Here is a 24,891-nt window from a genome sequence, read left to right as displayed (position 1 = left end):
TTAGTCAGAGGGTGGTGAATCTGTGGGACTCACTGCCACAGACGGCTGTGGAGGCCAAGTCGGCGGGTATTTTTAAGGCAGAGACATACAAATTCATGATTAGAACAGGTGTCAAGGGTTATGGTGAGAAGGCAGGAAAATGGGATTAGGTGGCAGGGATCAGCCATGATTGAATGGCGGAGTGGGCTCGATGGGCCGAATGGCTTAATTTAGAGATACAGCGCGGAAACAGGCCCTTCGGCCCACCGGGTCCGCGCCGCCCAACGATCCCCGCACACTAACACTATCCTACACACACCGTGGACAATTTTTTACATTTACCAAGCCAATTAACCTACAAACCTGCACGTCTTTGGAGTGTGGGAGGAAACCGAAGATCTCGGAGAAAACCCACGCAGGTCGCGGGGAAAACGTGCAAACTCCGTACAGACGGCACCCGTAGTCAGGATGGAACCCGGGTCTCCGGCGCTGCATTCGCTGTAAGGCGGCAACTCTACCGCCGCGCCACCGTGCCGCCCAATTCTACCGCTACAACTTGTGAGCTCGTGAGCGTATCTTGTGAGAGAGAGAGAGGGTGGGAGGGAGGGAGAGAGAGAGAGGGGGGAGGGAGAGAGAGAGAGAGGGAATGTGGGAGGGAGAGAGAGAGAGGGATGGAGAGAAAGAGGGAGTGTGGGAGGGAGGGAGAGAGAGAGAAAGAGAGGGAGTGGGGAGGGAGGGAGAGAGAAGGGGGGGGGGCTCCCTGTCGGTTTGCTCCTGGGCCTGGCCAAGATGGCCGCTCGCGGGTCCAGGCAGCGAGTGGTCGATGGTCGCACCAGTCGACCGCCCTCCCCTCCTGCGTGTCCCTGGAGCGGGAACACATGGGGGACTGGAGGCCTCGCGCGATCGCTGGTCACCGCCACGCACTACAACTACATCGAGTGCGTTGTAGATAAAGTTGACGCCATTTTTATCTGATAACTGTTCGATTGCAAGCTGCCAATGGCAGTCTTGATTTTGTAACTACTCTGTATTTGTGTAGACAATAGACAATAGGTGCAGGAGGAGGCCATTCGGCCCTTCGAGCCTGTACGCACCGCCATTCAATGTGATCATGGCTGATCATTCTCAATCAGTACCCCGTTCCTGCCTTCTCCCCATACCCCCTGACTCCGCTATCCTTAAGAGCTCTATCTAGCTCTCTCTTGAATGCATCCAGAGAATTGGCCTCCACTGCCTTCTGAGGCAGAGAATTCCACAGATTCACAACTCTCTGACTGAAAAAGTTTTTCCTCATCTCAAGTGTATAATTGAATAAAAGCATTTTGGATCAGATTTTAAAAGGCAGGTCAGGCCTGCCTGCTGTGTGATCTTACAGGGTTGTATGCAAAGCCATGTATTTCACTGTAGCTGGGGACATGTGGCAGTACATTATCATTGAACATGGTCATTCAAGGAGGTGCTGGAACACCGGTTGTCTGAAGATCGGTGGTGGACCTGTATTATCCTCATCTTGTCATGAAAGTGGATGCAAGGCCGCTGTTCCTGTTGCAAGAGCTGGAGCGACTCAGCGGCATCAGTTAGAGTCATAGAGTGACACAGAGTGGAAACAGGCCCTTCGGCCCAACTTGCCCACACCGGCCAACATGCCCCAGCTACACTAGTCCCACCTGCCTGCGTTTGGCCCATATCCCTCTAAACCCGTCCTATCCAATAAACAATAGGTGCAGGAGGAGGCCATTTGGCCCTTCGAGCCAGCACCGCCATTCAATGTGATCATGGCTGATCATTCTCAATCAGTACCCCGTTCCTGCCTTCTCCCCATACCCCCTGTACCATATCCATGTACCTGTCCAACTGCTTGTTACACGTTGGGATAGTCCCAGCCTCAACTACCTCCTCTGGCAGCTCGTTCCATACACCCACCACCCTTTGTGTAAAAAAATCATACCCCCCTCAGATTCCTATTAAATCTTTTCCTCCTTCACCTTAAACCTGTCCTCCAGTCCTCGACTCCCCTACTCTGGGCAAGAGACTCTGTGCATCTACCTGTCTATCCAATTGATTCTTAGTCGTTGGGATGGTCCCAGCCTCAACTACCTCCACGTTGGTAGGAGGAGGGGGGGGAGGGGTTGCGGGCGGGAGGGACGGAGAGGAGGAGGGGGGGGGGGGAGCGGGGAGGGTTGCGGGCGGGAGGGATGGAGAGGAGGAGGGGGGGGGAGGGTTGCGGGCGGGAGGGAGAGATGGAGAGGAGGAGGGGCGTGGCGTTTACCTGGCGGAGAGGGTGGTGCCTGATGACCGGCTCAGGCTTGTTCATCACCACGCCGGTCGACACGGCATTGGGGGAAGCCGACACCACCGCTGCTTGCTGCTGTATTCGCTGCTCGATCTCCTGCCGGGGAGGAAGACACAACGGTTAATGGGCTGACGCGAAGACATAGACAATAGGTGCAGGAGGAGGCCATTTGGCCCTTCGAGCCTGTACGCACCGCCAGTCAATATGATCATGGCTGATCATCCAACTCAGTAACCTGTACCTGCCTTCTCTCCATACCCCCTGATCCCTTTAGCCACAAGGGCCACATCTAACTCACTCTTAAATATAGCCAATGAACTGGCCTCAACTACCTTCTGTGGCAGAGAATTCCACAGATTCACCACTCTCTGTGTGAAAAAAAACGTTCTCATCTCGGTCCTAAAAGACTTCCCCCTTATCCTTAAACTGTGACCCCTTGTTCTGGACTTCCCCAACATCGGGAACAATCTTCCTGCATCCAGCCTGTCCAACCCCTTAAGAATTTTGTAAGTTTCTATAAGATCCCCCCTCAGTCTTCTAAATTCCAGCGAGTACAAGCCGAGTCTATCCAGTCTTTCTTCACATGAAAGTCCTGCCATCCCAGGGATCAATCTGGTGAACCTTCTCTGTACTCCCTCTATGGCAAGAATGTCTTTCCTCAGATTAGGAGACCAAAACTGTAGGCAATACTCCAGGTGTGGTCTCACCAAGGCCCTGTACACCAATGCTCTGCGAAGGCAGAGCTCCAGTGGCCAGAGGGAGAGGAGGGATGGCAGATAACCGACAGCAGGGTTCACCTGTTGTGTGAGAAGGCTGGTTCAAACCGAAGACAGACACAGAAAGCCGGGGTAACTCAGCGGGTCAGGCAGCATCTCTGGAGTGAAGGAATGGGTGACGTTTCGGGTCGAAGACCCTTCTTCAGACTTCGAAGACCCGAAACGTCACCCATTCCTTCTCTCCAGAGATGCTGCCTGTCTCGCTGAGTTACTCCAGCTTTTTATGTCTATCTAGGGTCCACCTGTTCTTGTGCAAAACAGGGATGCAATGCTGAGTGAGGCATTGGAGTATTGTGAACAAATTTTGGCCACCGTGTACACCGATCAGCCAAAACATTATGACCACTGACAGGCGACGTGAATCACATTGGTTATCTTGTTACAATGGCACTTATCAAGGGGTGGGATATATTAGGCAGCAAGTGAACAGTCAGTTCTTGAAGTTGACGTGTTGGATGCAGGAGAAATGGGCAGGAGTAAAGACCTGAGCGACTTTGACAAGGGGCCAAATTGTCATGGCCAGACGACTGGGTCAGAGCATCTCTGAAACGGCAAGGCTTGTGGGGTGCTCCCGGTCAGCAGTGGTGAGTACCGACCGACCGACCGACAGTGGTCCGAGGAGGGACAAACCACAAACCGGCGACAGGCAGGGTGTTGGGCGCCCAAGGCTCATCGATGCGCGAGGGCAACGAAGCCTATCCCGTCTGGTCCGAACCGACAGAAGGTCGACTGTGGCACAAGTATGGGCGGCACGGTGGCGCAGCGGTAGAGTTGCTGCTTTACAGCGAATGCAGCGCCGGAGACACAGGTTCGATCCTGACTACGGGTGCTGCACTGTAAGGAGTTTGTACGTTCTCCCCGTGACCTGCGTGGGTTTTCTCCGAGATCTTCGGTTTCCTCCCACACTCCAAAGACGTACAGGTATGTAGGTTAATTGGCTGGGCAAATGTAAAAATTGTCCCTAGTGGGTGTAGGATAGTGTTAATGTACGGGGATCACTGGGCGGCACGGACTTGGAGGGCCGAAAAGGCCTGTTTCCGGCTGTAGATATATGATATGATATGATATGATAAGTCATAGAAAATGTTAATGGTGGTGACGGGAGGAATGTGTCACATTACACAGTGCATCGCACCCTGCTGCGTATGGGGCTGCACACGGAGAACCAACAGCATATTAGGTAGGTGGGCATAATGCTTTGGCTCATCAGGTCATAATGCTTTGGCTGATTGGTGTATATGAGACGTTAGAACTTTATTTCTCCCAGGAGGGAAATTGATCTGCCTACAGTCATAAAACAAGGGGTGGGATATATTAGGCAGCAAGTGAACAGTCAGTTCTTGAAGTTGACGTGTTGGATGCAGGAGAAATGGGCAGGAGTAAAGACCTGAGTGACTTTGACAAGGGCCAATTTGTTCTGGCCATACTTGAAACATGAAGTTAAAGTGATGTGTGGAAAGGATTGGAGAGGTGCAAAGATTGGGGGGGGGGGGGGGGGTCAGTCTACCCCACGACAGAAGGGGGAGGGGTTGTACGGTTTGATAGCCACAGGGAAGAAGGATCTCCTGTGGTAGCGATCGTTCTGTGCTCCATCTTGGTGGGACCAGTCTGTTGCTGAAGGTGCTCCTCAGGTTGGCCAGTGTGAGCTGTATAGTCCAGCATGCCCCGCAGTTTGAGGAGCGTCCTCCCCTCCAAGACCCCCTCCCGTGAATCTAATCTGAGGAAGGATGTGTCGGCTCTGGGGAGGGTCCAGAGGAGGTTTACGAGAACGAACGATCCCAGGAATTAGTGGGTTAACGTACGATGAGCGTTTGTGGGCACTGGGCCTGTACTCGCTGGAGTTTAGAAGGATGAGGGGGGGACCTGATTGAAACGTACAGAACAGTGAGCGGCCTGGATAGAGTGGATGTGGAGAGGATGTTTCCACTAGTGGGAGAGTCTAGGACCAGAGGGCACAGCCTCAGAATTAAAGGACGTTCCTTTAGGAAGGAGATGGGGAGGAATTTCTTTAGTCAGAGGGTGGTGAATCTGTGGGATTCTTTGCCACAGACGGATGTGGAGGCCACAAGTCAGTGGGTATTTTTAAGGCAGAGATGGATAGATTCTTGATTAGTACGGGTGTCAGGGGTTATGGGGAGAAGGCAGGAGAATGGGGTTAGGAGGGAGAGATAGATCAGCCACGATTGAATGGCAGAGAAGACTTGATGGGCCGAATGGCCTAATTCTACTCCTATCCCTTATGACCAGATAGGCATGCTCCTCTACCTGTGGCGTTGCTGGTAGATAGGGTGGTCAAAAAGGCTTTCGGCCTTCATCAGTCAGGGAATTGAGTGTAACAGATAGACACAGAATGCTGGAGTAACTCAGCCCAACTTGCCCACATGTCCCAGCTACACTAGTCCCACCTGCCTGCGCTTGGCCCATATCCCTCCAAACCCGTCCTATCCATGTATTTATCTAACTGTTTCTTAAACGCTAGGATAGTCCCAGCCTCAACTACCTCCTCTGGCAGTTCGTTCCACACACCCACCACCCTCTGTGTGAAAAAGTTACACTCAGATTCCGATTAAATCTTTTCCCCTTCACCTTAAGCCTATATCGACTGGTCCTCGATTCCCCTACTCTGGGAAAGAGACTCTGTGCGTCTACTCGATCTATTCCCCTCATGATTTTGTACACCTCTATAAGATCTCCCCTCATCCTCCTGCGCTCCAAGGTATAGAGTCCCAGCCTGCTCAACCTCTTCCTGTAGCTCACACACTCTAGTCCAGGCAACATCCTCGTGAATCTTCTCTGTGCCCTTTCCAGCTTGACATCTTTCCTGTAACACGGTGCCCAGAACTGAACACAATATTCTAAATGCGGCCTCACCAACGTCTTATACAACTGCAACATGACCTCCCAACTTCTATACTCAATACACTGACTGGTGAAGGCCACTGTGCCAAAAGCCTTTTTGACCACCCTACCTGAGACCCCACCTTCAAGGAATCATGTACCTGCACCCCTAGATCTCTCTGCACTACAACACTGCCCAGAGCCCTGCCACTCATACCTTTTGTGATATCTTTCACATTTCCCATCTATGTACCTGTCCAGGCGTTTTTCAATGTTTGTTATTGCACCTGCCTCAACTACCTGTTTTGAAAGGGTCCTGACCCGAAACATCACCTCTCCATGTTCTCCACAGATGCTGCCTGACCCGCTGAGTTACCCCAGCACTCTGTGAAACGTCACCTATCCATGTTCCCCAGAGATGCTGCCTGACCCGCTGAGTTACTCCAGCACTCTGTGAAACGTCACCTATCCATGTTCCCCAGAGATGCTGCCTGACCCGCTGAGTTACCCCAGCACTCTGTGAAACGTCACCTATCCATGTTCCCCAGAGATGCTGCCTGACCCGCTGAGTTACTCCAGCACTCTGTGAAACGTCACCTATCCATGTTCCCCACAGATGCTGCCTGACCCGCTGAGTTACTCCAGCACTCTGTGAAACGTCACCTATCCATGTTCTCCAGAGATGCTGCCTGACTGTGAATAAATACTTTCGATTTGTACCAGCATCTGCAGTTATTTTCTTATACTACCAGTTAACAGCATGACCCTTAGCAACATTGATGTCAGTGGGATCTTGGCCCAAGTCCATAGCTCGCTGAAGCACACGTAGACAGGGTGGTACGGAAGGCATACGGTAGGCTTGCCGTTATGGGCTGGGACATTAAATAGAAGAGACACAAAAAGCTGGAGCGACTCAGGCAGCATCTGCAGAGAAAAGGAATAGGTGACGTTTCAGATCGAGACCTTTCTTCAAGGGCCTCGACCCGAAACGTCACCTATTCATTCTCTCCAGAGATGCTGCCTGTCCCGTTGAGTTACTCCAGCACTTTGTGTCTATCTTCGGTGGAAATCAGCATCTGCAGTTCCTTCCCACACGTTAAATGAAAGAATCAGGAAGTCGCATTGCATAAAACATTTTGGTGAGGCCACAAATGGAATAATGTTTGTAGTTCTGGTCGGCCCATTACAGGAGACATTATCCCTGGATTAGTGGGTAGTAGTTACAAGGAGAGGCTTCACAGACTTGGATAGTGTTCTATAGATAATAGGTGCAGGAGGAGGCCATTCGGCCCTTCGAGCCTGTACGCACCACCATTCAATGTGATCATGGCTGATCATTCTCAATCAGTACCCCGTTCCTGCCTTCTCCCCATACCCCCTGACTCCGCTATCCTTAAGAGCTCTATCTAGCTCTCTCTTGAATGCATTCAGAGACTTGGCCTCCACTGCCTTCTGAGGCAGAGAATTCCACAGATTCACAACTCTCTGACTGAAAACGTTTTTCCTCATCTCCGTTCTAAATGGCCGACCCCCTATTCTTACTGTGTGGCCCCTGGTTCTGGCCTCCCCCAACATTGGAAACATGTTTCCTGCCTCTAATGTGCCCAACCCCTTCTCTGATGGGCCAGAGGCTGAGGGGAGACCTGAGAGAAATATATAAAATGACGAGAGGCGTAGGTAGGACAGATAGAACTTGGGGCGGCCCTGTGGTAGAGTGCTGCCTCACAGCGCCGAGACCAGGGTTCGATCCTGACTACGGGTGCTGTCTGTACGGAGTTTGCACGTTCTCCCCGTGACCAAGTGGGTCTTCTCCGGGTGCTCCGGCTTCCTCCCGCACTCCAAGGACGTGCAGGTTTGTCGGTTAATTGGCTTCGGTGAAGATTGTTAATTATTCCAAGTGTGTGTAGGGCAGTGTTCGTGTGCGGGGATCGCTGGTCAGCACGGACTCGGTGGGCCGAAGGGCCTGTTTCCGTGCTGTATCTCTAAACTAAACTAGAACTTGGAGTCCAAGTCCATCGCTCCCTGAAAGTAACAACAGGGCGATAAAGAAGGCGTATTCTTTGCCGGCCTTCTTAGGTCGGGCCATTAAATAAGAATCAGGAAGTCACGTTACATAAAACTTTGGTTAGACCACAATTGGAATATTGTTCCCAAAGGTGAGGCCCCATTACAGGAAGAATCTGTGGAATTCTCTGCCTCAGAAGGCAGTGGAGGCCAATTCTCTGAATGCATTCAAGAGCGAGCTAGATAGAGCTCTTAAGGATAGCGGAGTCAGGGGGTATGGGGAGAAGGCAGGAACGGGGTACTGATTGAGAATGATCAGCCGCGATCACGTTGAATGGCGGTGCGTACAGGCTCGAGGGACCGAACGGCCTCCTCCTGCACCTATTGTCTATAATGTGGTGGCTTTGGAGAGGATGCAGAGAAGGTTTACCAGAACACTGCCTGGATTAGAGGGTTCCAGCTACAGGGAATGGGTGGAGAGGAGGTTTACCAGAACGCTGCCTGGATTAGAGGGTTCCAGCTACAGGGAATGGGTGGAGAGGAGGTTTACCAGAACACTGCCTGGATTAGAGGGTTCCAGCTACAGGGAGAGGTTGGAGAGGTTTACCAGAAGGCTCTCTGGATTAGCAGAGTCTGAAGAAGGGTCTCGACCCGAAACGTCACCCATTCCCTCTCTCCAAGATGCTGCCTGACCCGCTGAGTTACTCCAGCATTTTGTGATACCTCCACTGACTTGGCCTCCACAGCCGTCTGAGGCAGAGAATTCCTCAGATTCACCGCCCTGTGACACAGCGTTTCTACCGCTGTGAGGCAGCGGCTCTACCAGTGGGGCACAGTGGGGCATTGTTAGTTCAATCTCTGATAGCCGGCAACTCCCCTCAGCCTCACCCCTCCCTCTCCAGTTTAGTTTGACGGCACTGAAGTGGAGATGATCGAAAATGTCAAATTCCTCAGCGTCGGTATCACCAACAACTACTCCTGGACCAGCCATATTGAAGCAATGCCTCCACTTCCTGAGAAGGCTTAGGACGTTTGGCATGCCCCCTACAACCCTCACCAACTTCTACAGGTGCTCCGTGGAAAGCATTTTATCAGGATGCATCACACAGCACGGTCTGGGAACGGCTCCATCCAAGACCGTAAGAAATTGCAGTGAATTGTGGACGCAGCCCAGACCATCACACAAACCAACCTCCCTCCCACCGACTCCATCTACACTTCACGCTGCCTCGGCAAGGCCAGCAGCCCAGACCGTCACACACACAAACCAACCTCCCTTCCCACTGACTCCATCTACACCTCACGCTGCTTCGGCAAAGCCAGCAGCCCAGACCATCACACAATCCAACCTCCCTTCCACCGACTCCATCTACACCTCACGCTGCCTCGGCAAGGCCAGCAGCCCAGACCATCACACAAACCAACCTCCCTCCCACCGACTCCATCTACACCTCACGCTGCCTCGGCAAGGCCAGCAGCCCAGACCGTCACACAAACCGACCTCCCTTCCATTGACTCCATCTACACCTCACGCTGCCTCGGCAAGGCCAGCAGCATAATCAAGGACCAGTCTCACCCCCGGTCACTCCCTCTTCTCCCCTCTCCCATCGGGCAAGAGGTACAGAAGTGTGGAGACGCACACCTCCAGATTCAGGGGCAGCTTCTTCCCGGCAACTGAACCGTCCTACCACAGCTAGAGAGCGGTCCTGGACTACTATCTGCCTCATTGGTGACCCTCGGACGATCCTTGTTCGGACTTTGCTGGCTTTACCTCGCACTAAACATTGTTCCCTTATCATGTTCCCTTATCACTGTAAATGGCTCGATAGTAATCGTGTATTGTCTTTCTGCTGAAGATAGACACAAAATGCTGGAGCAACTCAGCCGGACAAGCAGCATCTCTGGAGAGAAGGAATGGGTGACGTGACCTGGGTGTCGTGGTACACCAGTCATTGAAAGTAGGCATGCAGGTGCAGCAGGTAGTGAAGAAAGCGAATGGTATGTTGGCATTCATAGCGAGGGGATTTGAGTATAAGAGCAGGGAGGTTCTGCTGCAGTTGTACTGGGCATTGGTGAGACCACACCTGGAGTATTGCGTACAGTTTTGGTCTCCTAATCTGAGGAAAGACATTCTTGCCATAGAGGGAGTACAGAGAAGGTTCACCAGATTGATCCCTGGGATGGCAGGACTTTCATATGAAGAAAGACTGGATAGACTCGGCTTGCACTCGCTGGAATTTAGAAGACTGAGGGGGGATCTTATAGAAACGTACAAAATTCTTAAGGGGTTGGACAGGCTAGATGCAGGAAGATTGTTCCCGATGTTGGGGAAGTCCAGAACAAGGGGTCACAGTTTAAGGATAAGGGGGAAGTCTTTTAGGACCGAGATGAGAACGTTTTTTTTTCACACAGAGAGTGGTGAATCTGTGGAATTCTCTGCCACAGAAGGTAGTTGAGGCCAGTTCATTGGCTATATTTAAGAGGGAGCTAGATGTGGCCCTTGTGGCTAAAGGGATCAGGGGGTATGGAGAGAAGGCAGGTACGGGATACTGAGTTGGATGATCAGCCATGATCACATTGAATGGCGGTGCGTACAGGCTCGAAGGGCCGAATGGCCTACTCCTGCACCTATTTTCTATGTTTCTATGTGACGTTTCGGGACGAGACCTTTCTTCAGAGACTTTCCGCTGACTGGTTAGCAAGCAACAAAAAAGCTTTTCACTGTACCTCGTTACACGTGCCAATAAACTAAACTGACTGACCCGTTCCAAGCTTTCCTAACTTGTCCCAGCTTTTTAATTCCAGGTTTGATGAAAATAAATTCAAATCAGGGCAATGTGATCATGGCTGATCATGGTTGAGACTGGCTTGCTCAGTGGTGACCCCTGCTGGTGCCGGTGGACACAGCTGTGACTCGGAGGCTCTCCACAGTCCGGTACCGAGGAGGTACTGGAGACAGACAGACTCAAACGGCTGGAGTAACTCAGCCCGGGACAGGCAGCATCTCTGGAGTAAAGGAGCATTTCGGGTCGAGACTCTTTAGTTTAGTTTAGTTTAGAGACACAGCGCCTTCGAAATAAGAAGGAAGTCACGTAGCATAAAACTTTGGTTAGACCACAATTGAAATATTGTTTGCGGTTCTGCTCGCCCCCATTACAGGAAGAATAGACAATAGGTGCAGGAGGAGGCCATTCGGCCCTTCGAGCCTGTACGCACCGCCATTCAATGTGATCATGGCTGATCATTCTCAATCAGTACCCCGTTCCTGCCTTCTCCCCATACCCCCTGACTCCGCTATCCTTAAGAGCTCTATCTAGCTCTCTCTTGAATGCATTCAGTGAATTGGCCTCCACTGCCTTCTGAGGCAGAGAATTCCAAAGATTCACCACTCTCTGACTGAAAAAGTTTTTCCTCATCTCCGTTCTAAATGGCCGACCCCTTATTCTTAAACTGTGTGGCCCCTGGTTCTGGACTCCCCCAACATTGGGAACATGTTTCCTGCCCCTAACGTGTCCAACCCCTTAATAATCTTATACGTTTCGATAAGATCCCCTCTCATCCTTCTAAATTCCAGTGTATACAAGCCTAGTCGCTCCAGTCTTTCAACATACGACAGTCCCGCCATTCCGGGAATTAACCTAGTAAACCTACGCTGCACGCCCTCAATAGCAAGAATATCCTTCCTCAAATTTGGTGACCAAAACTGCACACAGTACTCCAGGTGCGGTCGCACTAGGGCCCTGTACAACTGCAGAAGGACCTCTTTGCTCCTATACTCAACTCCTCTTGTTATGAAGGCCAACATTCCATTGGCTTTCTTCACTGCCTGCTGTACCTGCATGCTTCCTTTCAGTGACTGATGCACTAGGACACCCAGATCTCGTTGTACGTCCCCTTTTCCTAACTTGACACCATTCAGATAATAATCTGCCTTCCTATTCTTACCACTAAAGTGGATAACCTCACATCTATCTCTCCCTCTCAACCCCATTCTCCTGCCTTCTCCCCATTACCCCTGACATCTGTACTAATCAAGAATGTTATAGAAAAAATGTTGGCAAGCTGGAAAGGCCGAAGAGAAGATTTGCGAGGATGTTGCCAGGGCGACACACTCCATCTGCAAAATGCAATGAGGATCAAGGAAAAGACAGAGCACACAATGGTCCATTGTTGGCTGTGGGCTAGGTGAAAACGAGTTACACAGACAGGACGACAGTGAAACTAGCACGACGACTATGGTGGGGAGGGAAGGAGAGAGAGGGAAAACAAGGGCTACTTGAAGTTAGAGAAGTCAGTGTTCATACCGCTGGGGTGTAAGCTGCCCAAGCGCAATATGAGGTGCTGTTCCTCCAATTTGCGCTGGGCCTCACTGACAATGGAGGAGGCCCAGGACAGAGAGGTCAGTGTGGGAGTGGGAGGGGGACTTGAAGTGATTAGCAACTGGGAGGGGGGAGAGAGATGGGGACAGAGGGGTGAGACTGTTGTGAGAGGGGGAGACAGCTGTGGGTGAAGAGTGTGAGGCAGACAGATGTGGAGGAGGGAGAGACAGATGTTGGCGAGGGGAAGTGAGAGGTGGATGAGGGGAGGGATTGAGAGGGGAGGGATGGAGAGGGGAGGGATGGAGAGGGGAGGGATGGAGAGGGGAGGGATGGAGAGGGGAGGGATGGAGAGGGGAGGGATGGAGAGGGGAGGGATGGAGAGGGGAGGGATGGAGAGGGGAGGGATGGAGAGGGGAGGGAGAAGGAGAGGGAGCAGCAGGGGTGGGGATGGGAAGTGAGAGGGGAGGGAGGGGAGGAACGGGGTGCATGGGGAGCGAGGGGGGTGAGGTGAGAGGGGGGGATGGGGAGAGGGGAGGGGGATACCTGCTCCTGCTGCAGGGCTTTGACGAAGGCGGTCTTCAGCTGGTTGGTGTGTAAGGGGGGGGGAGGGAGAGGGAAGGGATGGGGAGAGGGAGGGAGGGGGCTGGGGAGGGAGGGCAGGGTACCTGCTCCTGCTGCAGGGCTATGACCAAGGCGGTCTTCAGCCGATTGGTGTGGGGGGGGGTGGGGTGGGGGGGGGGAGGGGGGGGCTGGGGAGGGAGTGGGGTGGGGAGGGAGTGGGGTGGAGTGGGGAGGGGTGGGCTGGGCTGTGGTGGGCTGGGGAGGGAGGGCAGGGTACCTGCTCCTGCTGCAGGGCTTCGACGAAGGCTGTCTTGAGCCGGTTGGTGTGTGGGGGAGGGGAGGGTGGAGGGAGTGGGGAGGGGTGGGGTGGAGTGGGGAGGGCTGGGGTGGGGAGTGAGGGGGGGACGGAGGGTTAGGGTACCTGCTCCTGCTGCAGGGCTTTGACGAAGGCTGTCTTGAGCCGGTTGGTGTGTGGGGGGGGGGGGGGGGGGATGGAGGGAGTGGGGAGGGGTGGGCTGGGGTGGGGAGGGCTGGGGTGGGGTGGGGAGTGAGGGGGGACGGGGGGGTTAGGGTACCTGCTCCTGCTGCAGGGCTTTGACGAAGGCTGTCTTGAGCCGGTTGGTGTGTGGGGGGGGGGGGGGGGGGGATGGAGGGAGTGGGGAGGGGTGGGCTGGGGTGGGGAGGGCTGGGGTGGGGTGGGGAGTGAGGGGGGACGGGGGGGTTAGGGTACCTGCTCCTGCTGCAGGGCTTTGACGAAGGCTGTCTTGAGCCGGTTGGTGTGTGGGGGGGGGGGGGGGATGGAGGGAGTGGGGAGGGGTGGGCTGGGGTGGGGAGGGCTGGGGTGGGGTGGGGAGTGAGGGGGGACGGGGGGGTTAGGGTACCTGCTCCTGCTGCAGGGCTTTGACGAAGGCTGTCTTGAGCCGGTTGGTGTGTGGGGGGGGGGGGGGGATGGAGGGAGTGGGGAGGGGTGGGCTGGGCTGGGGTGGGGAGTGAGGGGGGACGGGGGGGTTAGGGTACCTGCTCCTGCTGCAGGGCTTTGACGAAGGCTGTCTTGAGCCGGTTGGTGTGTGGGGGGGGGGGGGGGGGTGGAGGGAGTGGGGTGGACTGGGCTGGGGTGGGGTGGGCTGGGGTGGGGAGTGAGGGGGGACGGGGGGGTTAGGGTACCTGCTCCTGCTGCAGGGCTTTGACGAAGGCTGTCTTGAGCCGGTTGGTGTGTGGGGGGGGGGGGGGGGGTGGAGGGAGTGGGGAGGGGTGGGCTGGGCTGGGGTGGGGAGTGAGGGGGGACGGGGGGTTAGGGTACCTGCTCCTGCTGCAGGGCTTTGACGAAGGCTGTCTTGAGCCGGTTGGTGTGTGGGGGGGGGGGGGGGGGATGGAGGGAGTGGGGAGGGGTGGGCTGGGGTGGGGAGGGCTGGGGTGGGGAGTGAGGGGGGGGGACGGGGGGTTAGGGTACCTGCTCCTGCTGCAGGGCTTTGACGAAGGCTGTCTTGAGCCGGTTGGTGTGTGGGGGGGGGGGGGGGGGATGGAGGGAGTGGGGAGGGGTGGGCTGGGGTGGGGAGGGCTGGGGTGGGGAGTGAGGGGGGACGGGGGGGTTAGGGTACCTGCTCCTGCTGCAGGGCTTTGACGAAGGCTGTCTTGAGCCGGTTGGTGTGTGGGGGGGGGGGGGGGTGGAGGGAGTGGGGAGGGGTGGGCTGGGGTGGGGAGGGCTGGGGTGGGGAGTGAGGGGGGACGGGGGGGTTAGGGTACCTGCTCCTGCTGCAGGGCTTTGACGAAGGCTGTCTTGAGCCGGTTGGTGTGTGGGGGGGGGGGGGGGGTGGAGGGAGTGGGGAGGGGTGGGCTGGGGTGGGGAGGGCTGGGGTGGGGAGTGAGGGGGGACGGGGGGTTAGGGTACCTGCTCCTGCTGCAGGGCTTTGACGAAGGCTGTCTTGAGCCGGTTGGTGTGTGTGGGGGGGGGGGGATGGAGGGAGTGGGGAGGGGTGGGCTGGGGTGGGGAGGGCTGGGGTGGGGAGTGAGGGGGGACGGGGGGTTAGGGTACCTGCTCCTGCTGCAGGGCTTTGACGAAGGCTGTCTTGAGCCGGTTGGTGTGCTCGGCCTTGAGGGCTTTCTTCTGGTTGGAGGTCACGCACTGCTCACACAGGATGGTGCCGTTCTTCTCCTGCTTCCAGTGTGGGGTGAAGTCCGTCCGACACTGCGAGCACATGAAGGGCTCGATGTGGGAGAGCTGCAACCGACCCTTCCCTGTGGGGGGGGGGGGGGGGGAGAGAGAATATTAAACTCAGCTCCATGATTAAATCTCTCTGTCTACAGATTACTATCTCAATGGCACCTCATATTTCGCCTGGGCAGTTTGCAGCCCAGTGGTATGAACATCGACTTCTCCAACTTTAGATAGTTCCTCTGTCCCTCTCTTCCCCTCCTCCTTCCCAGATCTCCCTCTATCTTCCCGTCTCCACCTATACCAGGGGTGGCCAAACCGTGGCTCGCGAGCCACATGCGGCTCTTTGACCTTTAATATGCGGCTCGTGGAAATATGTTGGCTGAGCTCCTTTTTTCATCACAGTTAATATAAAAGGTAAATAAGAAAAAATGTCAAGCTTTATAATTATTTACTGGGTATGAATTGAGACCCCATTGGAATAAAACGTAAGTTTAATGTTCATGGTTAGTAAAATCCCAGTCTACAATTGAGTTCTGGAAACAAGTTCAAGAAATAAAATATCCGGAACTGAAGAAAACTAGAGTGCGACTCATCTGAATTTTCAGCACAACATACTGCTGTGGATCACTGTACTCTGTAATGAAGTTTGTGAAGTCCAAGCATCGTGCAATCTTTACAAACCAACACCTGACGGAGCTAATTCGTACAGCTTTGACAACATATCAGCCAGATTTTCAACGATTCACAGCCAAGATGGAGACCCACAAGACCACTACGAGCAGTAAATAGCAGCTTTAATAGCCTGATATTTGTAGCATTGTCTGTTTGTTATAAAAATATTATGATAAGACTGTAATTTTGTAAGGTGGTATCTGATTAAAATATCTCTAATTTTATTGGTTTGCTTTTTAAAAAAAACATATTTCCCTCCATGTTTTGACCTGATATTTACTAAGACAAATAAATATCATTAAAAATATAATGTTTTCCTTTTTAGTTTTAGTTTTGGCCGTCTAATTTTATGTTACTGAAATGCAAATTCGCACATTTAATTACCATATTAAATACGCTCAATATAGTTCAAACAATCAGTCAAGATTTTGAAAACATTTGGTATATATGTGTACTTTGTGATTTCTGAAACTAATACAAATTAACAGTTTAAAAAACTGCATACATGAATAAATATTATTGCATACATGCATTTCTTAATATTTATTTAAAATTTTTGTAACAAAATGTGTATGTAACAATAAAAACGTATGTGTAAATTTTGTTCATGTCTTGCGGCTCTCAAACATCTGAACTTTATCGTATGTGGCTCTTACATTAAGCAAGTTTGGCCACCCCTGACCTATATCCTTCCTTTGTCCCGCCCCCCTGACATCAGTCTGAAGAAGGGTCTCGACCCGAAACGTCACCCATTCCTTCTCTCCTGAGATGCTGCCTGACCCGCTGAGTTACTCCAGCATTTTGTGAATAAAAACCTTCGATTTGTACCAGCATCTGCAGTTATCTTCTTATAATATCTCAATGGCGTCAGATTAGGTAAAAGGGAAATGCAGCGAGACCTGGGTGCCCTAGTGCATCAGTCACTGAAAGGAAGCATGCAGGTACAGCAGGCAGTGAAGAAAGCCAATGGCATGTTGGCCTTCATAACAAGAGGAGTTGAGTATAGGAGCAAAGAGGTCCTTCTGCAGTTGTACAGGGCCCTAGTGAGACCGCACCTGGAGAACTGTGTGCAGTTTTGGTCTCCAAATTTGAGGAAGGATATTCTTGCTATTGAGTGCGTGCAGCGTAGGTTCACCAGGTTAATACGCTGGCATTTCAGCAAAGATTGGAAAGACTGGGCTTGTATTCACTGGAGTTTAGAAGGATGAGAGGGGGTCTTATATAAACGTATAAAATTATAAAAGGACTGGACAAGCTCGATGCAGGAAAAATGTTCCCAATGTTGGGGGAGTCCAGAACCAGGGGCCATACAGTCTAAGAATAAAGGGGAGGCCATTTAAAACTGAGGTGAGAAGGAACTTTTTCACCCAGAGAGTTGTGAATGTGTGGAATTCTCTGCCACAGAGGGCAGTGGAGGACAAATCACTGGATGGCTTTAAAAGAGAGTCAGATAGAGCTCTAGGGGCTAGTGGAATCAAGGGATATGGGGAGAAGACAGGCACGGGGTACTGATTGTGGACGATCGGCCATGATCACAGTGAATGGCGGTGCATACAGGCTCGAAGGGCTGAATGGCCTCCTCCTGCACCTAGTTTCTATGTGTACGACCGTCTCTGCAATGTAACTGCTACTGCCCCCTGCTGGCTGCCAGCTCCACTGCACAGATACAGCGCGGAAACAGGCCCTTCGGCCCACCGAGTCGGCGCCGACCAGCGTGCGCCCGTTCACACACGAGTTCTATGCTATCCCGCCTTCCCATCCGATCCCTGCACTCTAGGGGGCGATTTACAGAGGGGCCAACCGCCCCACAAACTCGCACGTCTTTGGGAAGCGGGAGGCACCGCACAGGTCACGGGGAGAACGTGCAAACTCCGCGTAGATAGTAGCCGAGGTCAGGATCGAACCAGGGTCACTGGCGCTGGGAGGCAGCAACTCTACCGCTGCACCACCTCAGTTGCAGGTTTAATTGGCCCTCTGTACATTCCCATTAGATTACATCGTAGTGCATGGGATTACATAGAACTAGCCTGAAGCCGATTAACCTATAAACCCGCACGTCCTTGGAGTGTGGGAGGAAACCGGAGCGCCCGGAGAAAACCCACGCAGGTCACGGGGAGAACAAACGTACAAACTCCATACAGAAGGTAAGGCACAAAATGCTGGAGTAACTCAGCGGGACAGGCAGCATCTCTGGAGAGAAGGAATGGGTGACATTTCGAAGGGTCTTGACCCGAAACGTCACCCATTCCTTCCCTTCAGAGATTCCTTCCCTCCAGAACCAGGGGCCACACAGTCTAAGAATAAAGGGGAGGCCATTTAGAACTGAGGCGAGAAAAAACCTTTCCACCCAGAGAGTTGTGAATGTGTGGGATTCTCTGCCATAGAGGGCAGTGGAGGACAAATCACCGGATGGATTTAAGAGAGAGTTAAGAGAGAGCTCTAGGGGCTAGTGGAATCAAGGGATATGGGGAGAAGGCAGGCACGGGTTAATGATTGAGGATGATCAGCCATGATCGCAATGAATGGCGGTGCTGGCTCGAAGGGCCAAATGGCCTCCTCCTGCACCTATTTTCTATGTTTCTATGCTGCCTGTTCTGCTGAGTTACTCCAGCAATAGACAATAGACGCAGGAGGAGGCCATTCGGCCCTTCGAGCCAGCAACACCATTCAATGTGATCATGGCTGATCATTCTCAATCAGTACCCCGTTCCTGCCTTCTCCCCATACCCCCTGACTCCGCTATCCTTAAGAGCTCTATCTAGCTCTCTCTTGAATGCATTCAGAGAATTGGCCTCCACTGCCTTCTGAGGCAGAGAATTCCACAGATTCACAACTCTCTGACTGAAAAAGTTTTTCCGCATCTCCGTTCTAAATGGCCGACCCCTTATTCTTAAACTGTGGCCCCTGGTTCTGGAGGTATTTTGTGTCTGTCTTTGGTTTGAACCAGCATCTGCAGTTCCTTCCGACACAATGACCTATTCTACATTTTCCTACAACCACTTCCCCTTTTGATGCTTTGTTTTCACACCTTACACTTCCTTATCTCTCTGTGTCTCCCTCTCCCCTGACTCTCTCAGTGTGAAGAAGGGGCTCGACCCGAAACGTCACCCGTTCTGAGCAGCCGTAGTTAGGATGGAGCCCGGGTCTCCGGGTCAGACAGCAGCTCTACTGCTGCCTGCTGTGCTGTGCTGTGCTGTGATAAATGGCAGCCACCTTCCCCTGAATGTTCATCTCTGGACAGGGCAACCAGCAGGGTCATGGCCGACAGCCCTGGGGCTCGGACAGTGAGCGTGTGAAAATGTCGCAGGTGGTTTAGCAGCTCGGATCACAGGATGTGTGTGGCTTTCCTCTCACCGACAGACCAAAGCTGTGGCCCTGCTCAGCCTCAGAATTAAAGGACGTTCTTCAAGAAAGGAGATGAGGGGGAATGTCTTTAGTCAGAGGGTGGTGAATCTGTGGGATTCTTTGCCACAGACGGCTGTGGAGGCCACAAGTCAGTGGGTATTTTTAAGGCAGAGATAGACAGATTGTTGATTAGATTCTTTGAGAAATACAGTGCGGAAACAGGCCCTTCGGCCCACCGGGTCCGTGCCGCCCAGCGATCCCCGCACATTAACACTATCCTACACACACTAGGGACAATTTTTACATTTGCCCAGCCAATTAACCTACACACCTGCACGTCTTTGGAGTGTGGGAGGAAACCGAAGATCTCGGAGAAAACCCACGCAGGTCACGGGGAGAACGTACAAACGTACAAGGCAGGCACGGGTTACTGATTGTGGATGATCAGCCAGGGCCAAATGGCCTCCTCCTGCACCTATTTTCTATGTTTCTGTGAACTGTTTGCTAGGTGAGAACGAGAAGCTGGTGTGACTTGGGTGGGGGAGGGATGGAGAGAGAGGGAATGCCGGGGTTACTTGAAGTTAGAGATGTCAGTGTTCATACCACTGGGGTGTAATATGCCAAGCGAAATATGAGGTGCTGTTCCTCCAATTTGCGCTGGGCCTCACTCTGACAATGGAGGAGGCCCAGGACAGAGAGGTCAGTGCGGGAGTGGGAGGGGGAGTTAAAGTGTTTGGCAACCGGGAGATCAGGTAGGTCCAGGCAGACTGAGGGCAGGCGTTCACTGAAACCATCGCCCAGTCTATGTTTGGTCTCGCCGATATGTAGGAAGTCCGAAGTTCATAAAATGATAGGTGTAGAATTAGGCCATTCGGCCCATCAAGTCCACTCCGCCATTCCATCATGTCTGATCTATCTCTCCCTCCTAAACCCATTCTCCTGCCCTCTACCCATAATGGGCGGCACGGTGGTGTAGCGGTAGAGTTGCTGCCTTACAGCGAATGCAGCGCCGGAGACTTAGGTTCGATCCTGACTACGGGCGCCGTCTGTACGGAATTTGTACGTTCTCCCCGTGACCTGCGTGGGTTTTCTCCGAGATCTTCGGTTTCCTCCCACACTCCAAAGACGTGCAGGTGTGTAGGTTAATTGGATGGGCAAATGTAAAAATTGTCCCTAGTGGGTGTTAATGTGCGGGGGATCGCTGGGCGGCGCGGACCCGGTGGGCCGAAGGGCCTGTTTCCGCACTGTATTTCTCAAAGAATCTAATCAAGAATCAATCTATCTCTGCCTTAAAAATAACCACTGACTTGTGGCCTCCACAGCCGTCTGTGGCAAAGAATCCCACAGATTCACCACCCTCTGACTAAAGACATTCCCCCTCATCTCCTTTCTTGAAGAACGTCCTTTAATTCTGAGGCTGAGCAGGGCCACAGCTTTGGTCTGTCGGTGAGAGGAAAGCCACACACATCCTGTGATCCGAGCTGCTAAACCACCTGCGACATTTTCACACGCTCACTGTCCGAGCCCCAGGGCTGTCGGCCATGACCCTGCTGGTTGCCCTGTCCAGAGATGAACATTCAGGGGAAGGTGGCTGCCATTTATCACAGCACAGCACAGCACATCAGGCAGCAGTAGAGCTGCTGTCCGACCCGGAGACCCGGCTCCATCCTAACTACGGCTGCTCAGAACGGGTGACGTTTCGGGTCGAGCCCCTTCTTCACACTGAGAGAGTCAGGGGAGAGGGAGACACAGAGAGATAAGGAAGTGTAAGGTGTGAAAACAAAGCATCAAAAGGGGAAGTGGTTGTAGGAAAATGTAGAATAGGTCATTGTGTCGGAAGGAAATGCAGATGCTGGTTCAAACCAAAGACAGACACAAAATACCTCCAGAACCAGGGGCCACACAGTTTAAGAATTAAGGGGTCGGCCATTTAGAACGGAGATGAGGAAAAACTTTTTCAGTCAGAGAGTTGTGAATCTGTGGAATTCTCTGCCTCAGAAGGCAGTGGAGGCCAATTCTCTGAATGCATTCAAGAGAGAGCTAGATAGAGCTCTTAAGGATAGCGGAGTCAGGGGGTATGGGGAGAAGGCAGGAACGGGGGTACTGATTGAGAATGATCAGCCATGATCACATTGAATGGTGGTGCTGGCTCGAAGGGCCGAATGGCCTCCTCCTGCACCTATTGTCTATTGCTGGAGTATCTCTCTACAGCAGAACAGGCAGCATAGAAAACATAGAAAATAGGTGCAGGAGGAGGCCATTTGGCCCTTCGAGCCAGCACCGCCATTCATTGCGATCATGGCTGATCATCCACAATCAGTACCCCGTGCCTGCCTTCTCCCATACCCCTTGATTCCACTAGCCCCTAGAGCTCTTTCGAACTCTCTCTTAAATCCATCCAGTGATTTGTCCTCCACTGCCCTCTGCGGCAGAGAATCCTACACATTCACAACTCTCTGGGTGGAAAAGTTTTTTCTCACCTTTGTTATTCTTAGACTGTGTGTGTGTGGCCCCTGGTTCTGGACTCCCCTTTATTCTTAGACTGTGTGTGTGTGGCCCCTGGTTCTGGACTCCCCTTTATTCTTAGACTGTGTGTGTGTGGCCCCTGGTTCTGGACTCCCCCAACATTGGGAACATGTTTCCTGTATCTAGCTTGTATAATTTATAATAGATCCTTTTATAATAAGCTTATTATTTTAATAGCTTACCATCACAACGGCTTATTTCCTTTATCATAGTTACTTTTTTTGCATATCTTTCGTTTATTTGTTCTATATCTCTCTACATCACTGTCCCTACAGTCTGAAGGGTCTCGACCCGAAACGTCACCCATTCCTTCTCTCCAGAGATGCTGCCTGACCCGCTGAGTTACTCAGCAGTTTGTGTCTACCTTCGATTTAACCAGCACCTGCAGTTCTTTCCTGCACATTGAGTCAGGAAGTCACGTTACAGCTTTATAAAACGTTGGTCAGGCCGCATTTCGAGTCGTGCGTACAGTTCTGGACGCTGCCGATTTAGTTTAGTTTAGAGAAACAGCTCAGAAACAGGCCCTTCAGCCCACCAAGTCCGTGCCGACCGGCGATCCCGCACACTAGGTGAGGGGGGGTGGATGGGTGAGGGGGCGTGGGTGAGGTGGGCGGGTGAGTGGGGAGTGGGTGGGTGAGGGGTGTGAGTGGGTGAGGGGTGAGTGGTGGGTGAGGGGGGGTGTGGGTGAGGGGGGTGTGGGGTGAGTGGGAGTGAGCGGGGAGTGGGTGGGGTGAGGGGGGGTGGGTGGTTGGTGGGTGGGTGAGGGGAATGGGTGGGTGGTTGGTGGGTGGGTGGGTGAGGGGGGGTGTGGGTGGGTGGGGGTGTGTGGGTGAGCGGGGAATGGGTGGGTGGGGAGTGTGTGGGTGGGTGGGGGAGTGTCTCACCTCTCACCTTGGCTCTCGATGATGCTCTGCACACCTCCTCCAGGCCCGTGGGTGGGTGGGTGAGTGGGGAGGGTGGGTGGGTGAGTGGGGAGTGGGTGGGTGGAGTGGGGAGTGGGTGGGTGAGTTGGGTTGGGTGAGTGAGGGGAGTGGGTGAGGGGGGGTGGGGGGGTGTGGGTGTGGGGTGTGGGTGGGTGAGTGGGGTGTGGGTGAGGGGGGTGGGTGGTGAGTGGGGAGTGGGTGGGTGGGGTGTGTGGGTGAGCGGGGAATGTGTGGGTGGGCGGGGGTCTTGCCCTCACCTTGGCTCTCGATGACACTCTGCACCACCTCCTCCCAGGCCAGCATGTGGTGGGGTGGTGGGGTGTGTGGGGGGGTGGTGTGGGTGGGTGGGGAGTGGGTGGGTGTGGGGTGGTGGGGTGTGTGAGGGGTGTGTGAGGGTGTGGGGTGTGGGGTGTGTGTGGGGTGTGGGTGGGGAGTGGGGTGGTGGGTGTGGGGTGTGTGTGGGGGTGTGAGGGTGTGGGGTGGTGGGGTGTGGTGGTGGGTGGGTGGGTGTGGGTGGGTGTGGGTGGGGTGGGTGGGGTGGGTGGGTGGGGTGTGGGTGGGGTGGGTGGTGGGGTGGGGTGTGGGGGGTGGGGGTGGTGGGTGGTGGTGGGGGTGTGTGGGGTGGTGTGGGGTGTGGGGTGGGGTGAGGTGGGGTGTGAGGGGTGGTGTGGGGGTGGTGGGGTGTGGGGGTGGGTGGGTGGGGGTGGGGGGTGGGTGTGGGAGGGGTGGGGTGTGGGGGGTGTGGGGTGGGTGGGGGTGTGGGGGTGTGGGTGTGGGTGGGGGTGGTGGGGTGGGGTGTGGGTGGGTGTGGGTGGTGGGGTGTGTGAGGGGGGTGGTGGGTGGGGTGGGGGTGTGGGAGTGGGTGGGTGGGGTGGGGGTGGGTGGTGGGGTGGGTGTGGGGGTGGGGTGGGGGTGGTGGGGTGGTGGGGGTGGGAGGGTGGGGTGGTGTGGGGTGGTGGGGGTGGGGGTGGGGGTGGGGTGTGGGGTGGTGGGTGGTGGGAGTGGGTGGGTGGGGTGTGTGGGGGGTGGGTGTGAGGGGTGTGGTGGGGAGTGGGTGGGCGGGGGTCTTTGCCCTCACCTTGGCCTCTCGATGACGCTCTGCTCACCACCTCCTCCAGGCCACGCATGTAGATGAACTCGTTGTTGGCAGGCGCTGGGCAGGAAGTTGAGGAGTGGGGGCGAGGGTTTTGGGGGGAGGGATTTCCAGCAGGGTCTTCATCCAGCTGTTTGCGCAGGGCCAGCTTGGCCGCGGCCTGGCTACTGGCCGGGTCGCTCAGGCTGCCCGCGCCGGGCTGCCCGCCGGCGGCAAACCCCGCCTGTACGTGCGACGACACGTTCATGTACATGTGTCGGACGGAGTGTATCCGCGGAGACGGGAGGTGAGGAGCCCGCCTGTGGGGGGAGAGAGAGAGAGAGAGAGAGGCGCCATTAGCAATGGGCTGTCACACTGTGAGAAACAGCGCACAAACAGGCCCCTTCAGCCCATCGAGTCGCACCGCTGACCAGCGACCAACTAATTTAGTTAAGAGATACAGCGTTGAAACAGGCCCTTCGGCCCACCGAGTTCCGCGCTGACCAGCGATCACTTCATACACTAGTTTAGTTTAGAGATACAGCACACAAACAGGCCCTTCGTCCCACCACCCTCCGTGCTGACCATCAACCAACTAGTTTAGTTTAGAAATACAGCGCACAAACAGGCCCCTTCTGCCACACCGATTCCCTGCTGACCAGCGATCCCCCTGTACACTAGTTTAGTTAATGTCCACAAATGATAGGAGCAGAATTAGGCCATTCGGGCCCATCGCGTCCACCTCTGGCATTCAATCGTGGCTGATCTATCTCTCCCTCCCAACCCCATTCTCCTGCCACTAGTTTAGTTTAGTTTGGAGATGCAGGGTGGAAACAGGCCCTTCGGCCCACCGAGTCTGTGTTGACCAGTGATCACCCATTCACTATTTTAGTTTAGAGATACAGCATGGAAACAGGCCCTTCGGCCCAACGGGTAGGTGCTGACCTGCGATTACTCAGACACTAGTTTAGATACACAGCGTGGAAACAGGACACTTCGGCCACCGGGTTTGTGCTGGTCTGTGATCACCTGTACACTGTGGTTAGTTTAGAGACACAGCGTGGAAACAGGCCTTTCGGCCCACCGAGTCCGTGCTGGACCTGCAATTACTTGGACTAGTTTAGTTTAGATATACAGAGCAGAAACAGGCCCTTCGGCCACTGAGTCTGTGTTGACCATTGATCACCCAGTCACTAGTTTTAGTTTAGAGACACATCGTGGAAACAGGCCCCTTCGGCCCACGGTGACCGTGCAAACCTGCAATCATCTCGTACACTACTAGTTTAGTTTAGTTTAGAGATACAGCGCGTAATAAGGCCTTTTCGGCCCACCAAGGTCTGTGCTGCAATCACCCATACACCAGTTTAGTTAGCGATACAGTGGAAAACAGGCCCTTCAGCCCTCTGAGTCCACACCGACCCAGCGATC

General features: G+C 53.8%; 1 protein-coding gene across 1 annotated transcript in view; it reads right to left on the bottom strand.

The window, feature by feature from the left end:
- Window positions 1–24,891, bottom strand: part of gatad2b (GATA zinc finger domain containing 2B) — an 80,747-nt gene that overhangs the window by 13,997 nt on the left and 41,859 nt on the right. Inside the window, 7 exon segments of the mRNA XM_078431906.1 lie at window positions 2,249–2,368; window positions 14,803–15,005; window positions 22,649–22,676; window positions 23,501–23,539; window positions 23,541–23,585; window positions 23,587–23,607; window positions 23,609–23,783. Coding sequence (XP_078288032.1) covers window positions 2,249–2,368; window positions 14,803–15,005; window positions 22,649–22,676; window positions 23,501–23,539; window positions 23,541–23,585; window positions 23,587–23,607; window positions 23,609–23,783 — 631 coding nt within the window.

The sequence above is a fragment of the Rhinoraja longicauda genome, chromosome 44, assembly GCF_053455715.1.
Source record: "Rhinoraja longicauda isolate Sanriku21f chromosome 44, sRhiLon1.1, whole genome shotgun sequence".
Taxonomy (NCBI): Eukaryota; Metazoa; Chordata; class Chondrichthyes; order Rajiformes; family Arhynchobatidae; genus Rhinoraja; species Rhinoraja longicauda.
This window is presented reverse-complemented; position numbering and strand designations above follow the sequence as displayed.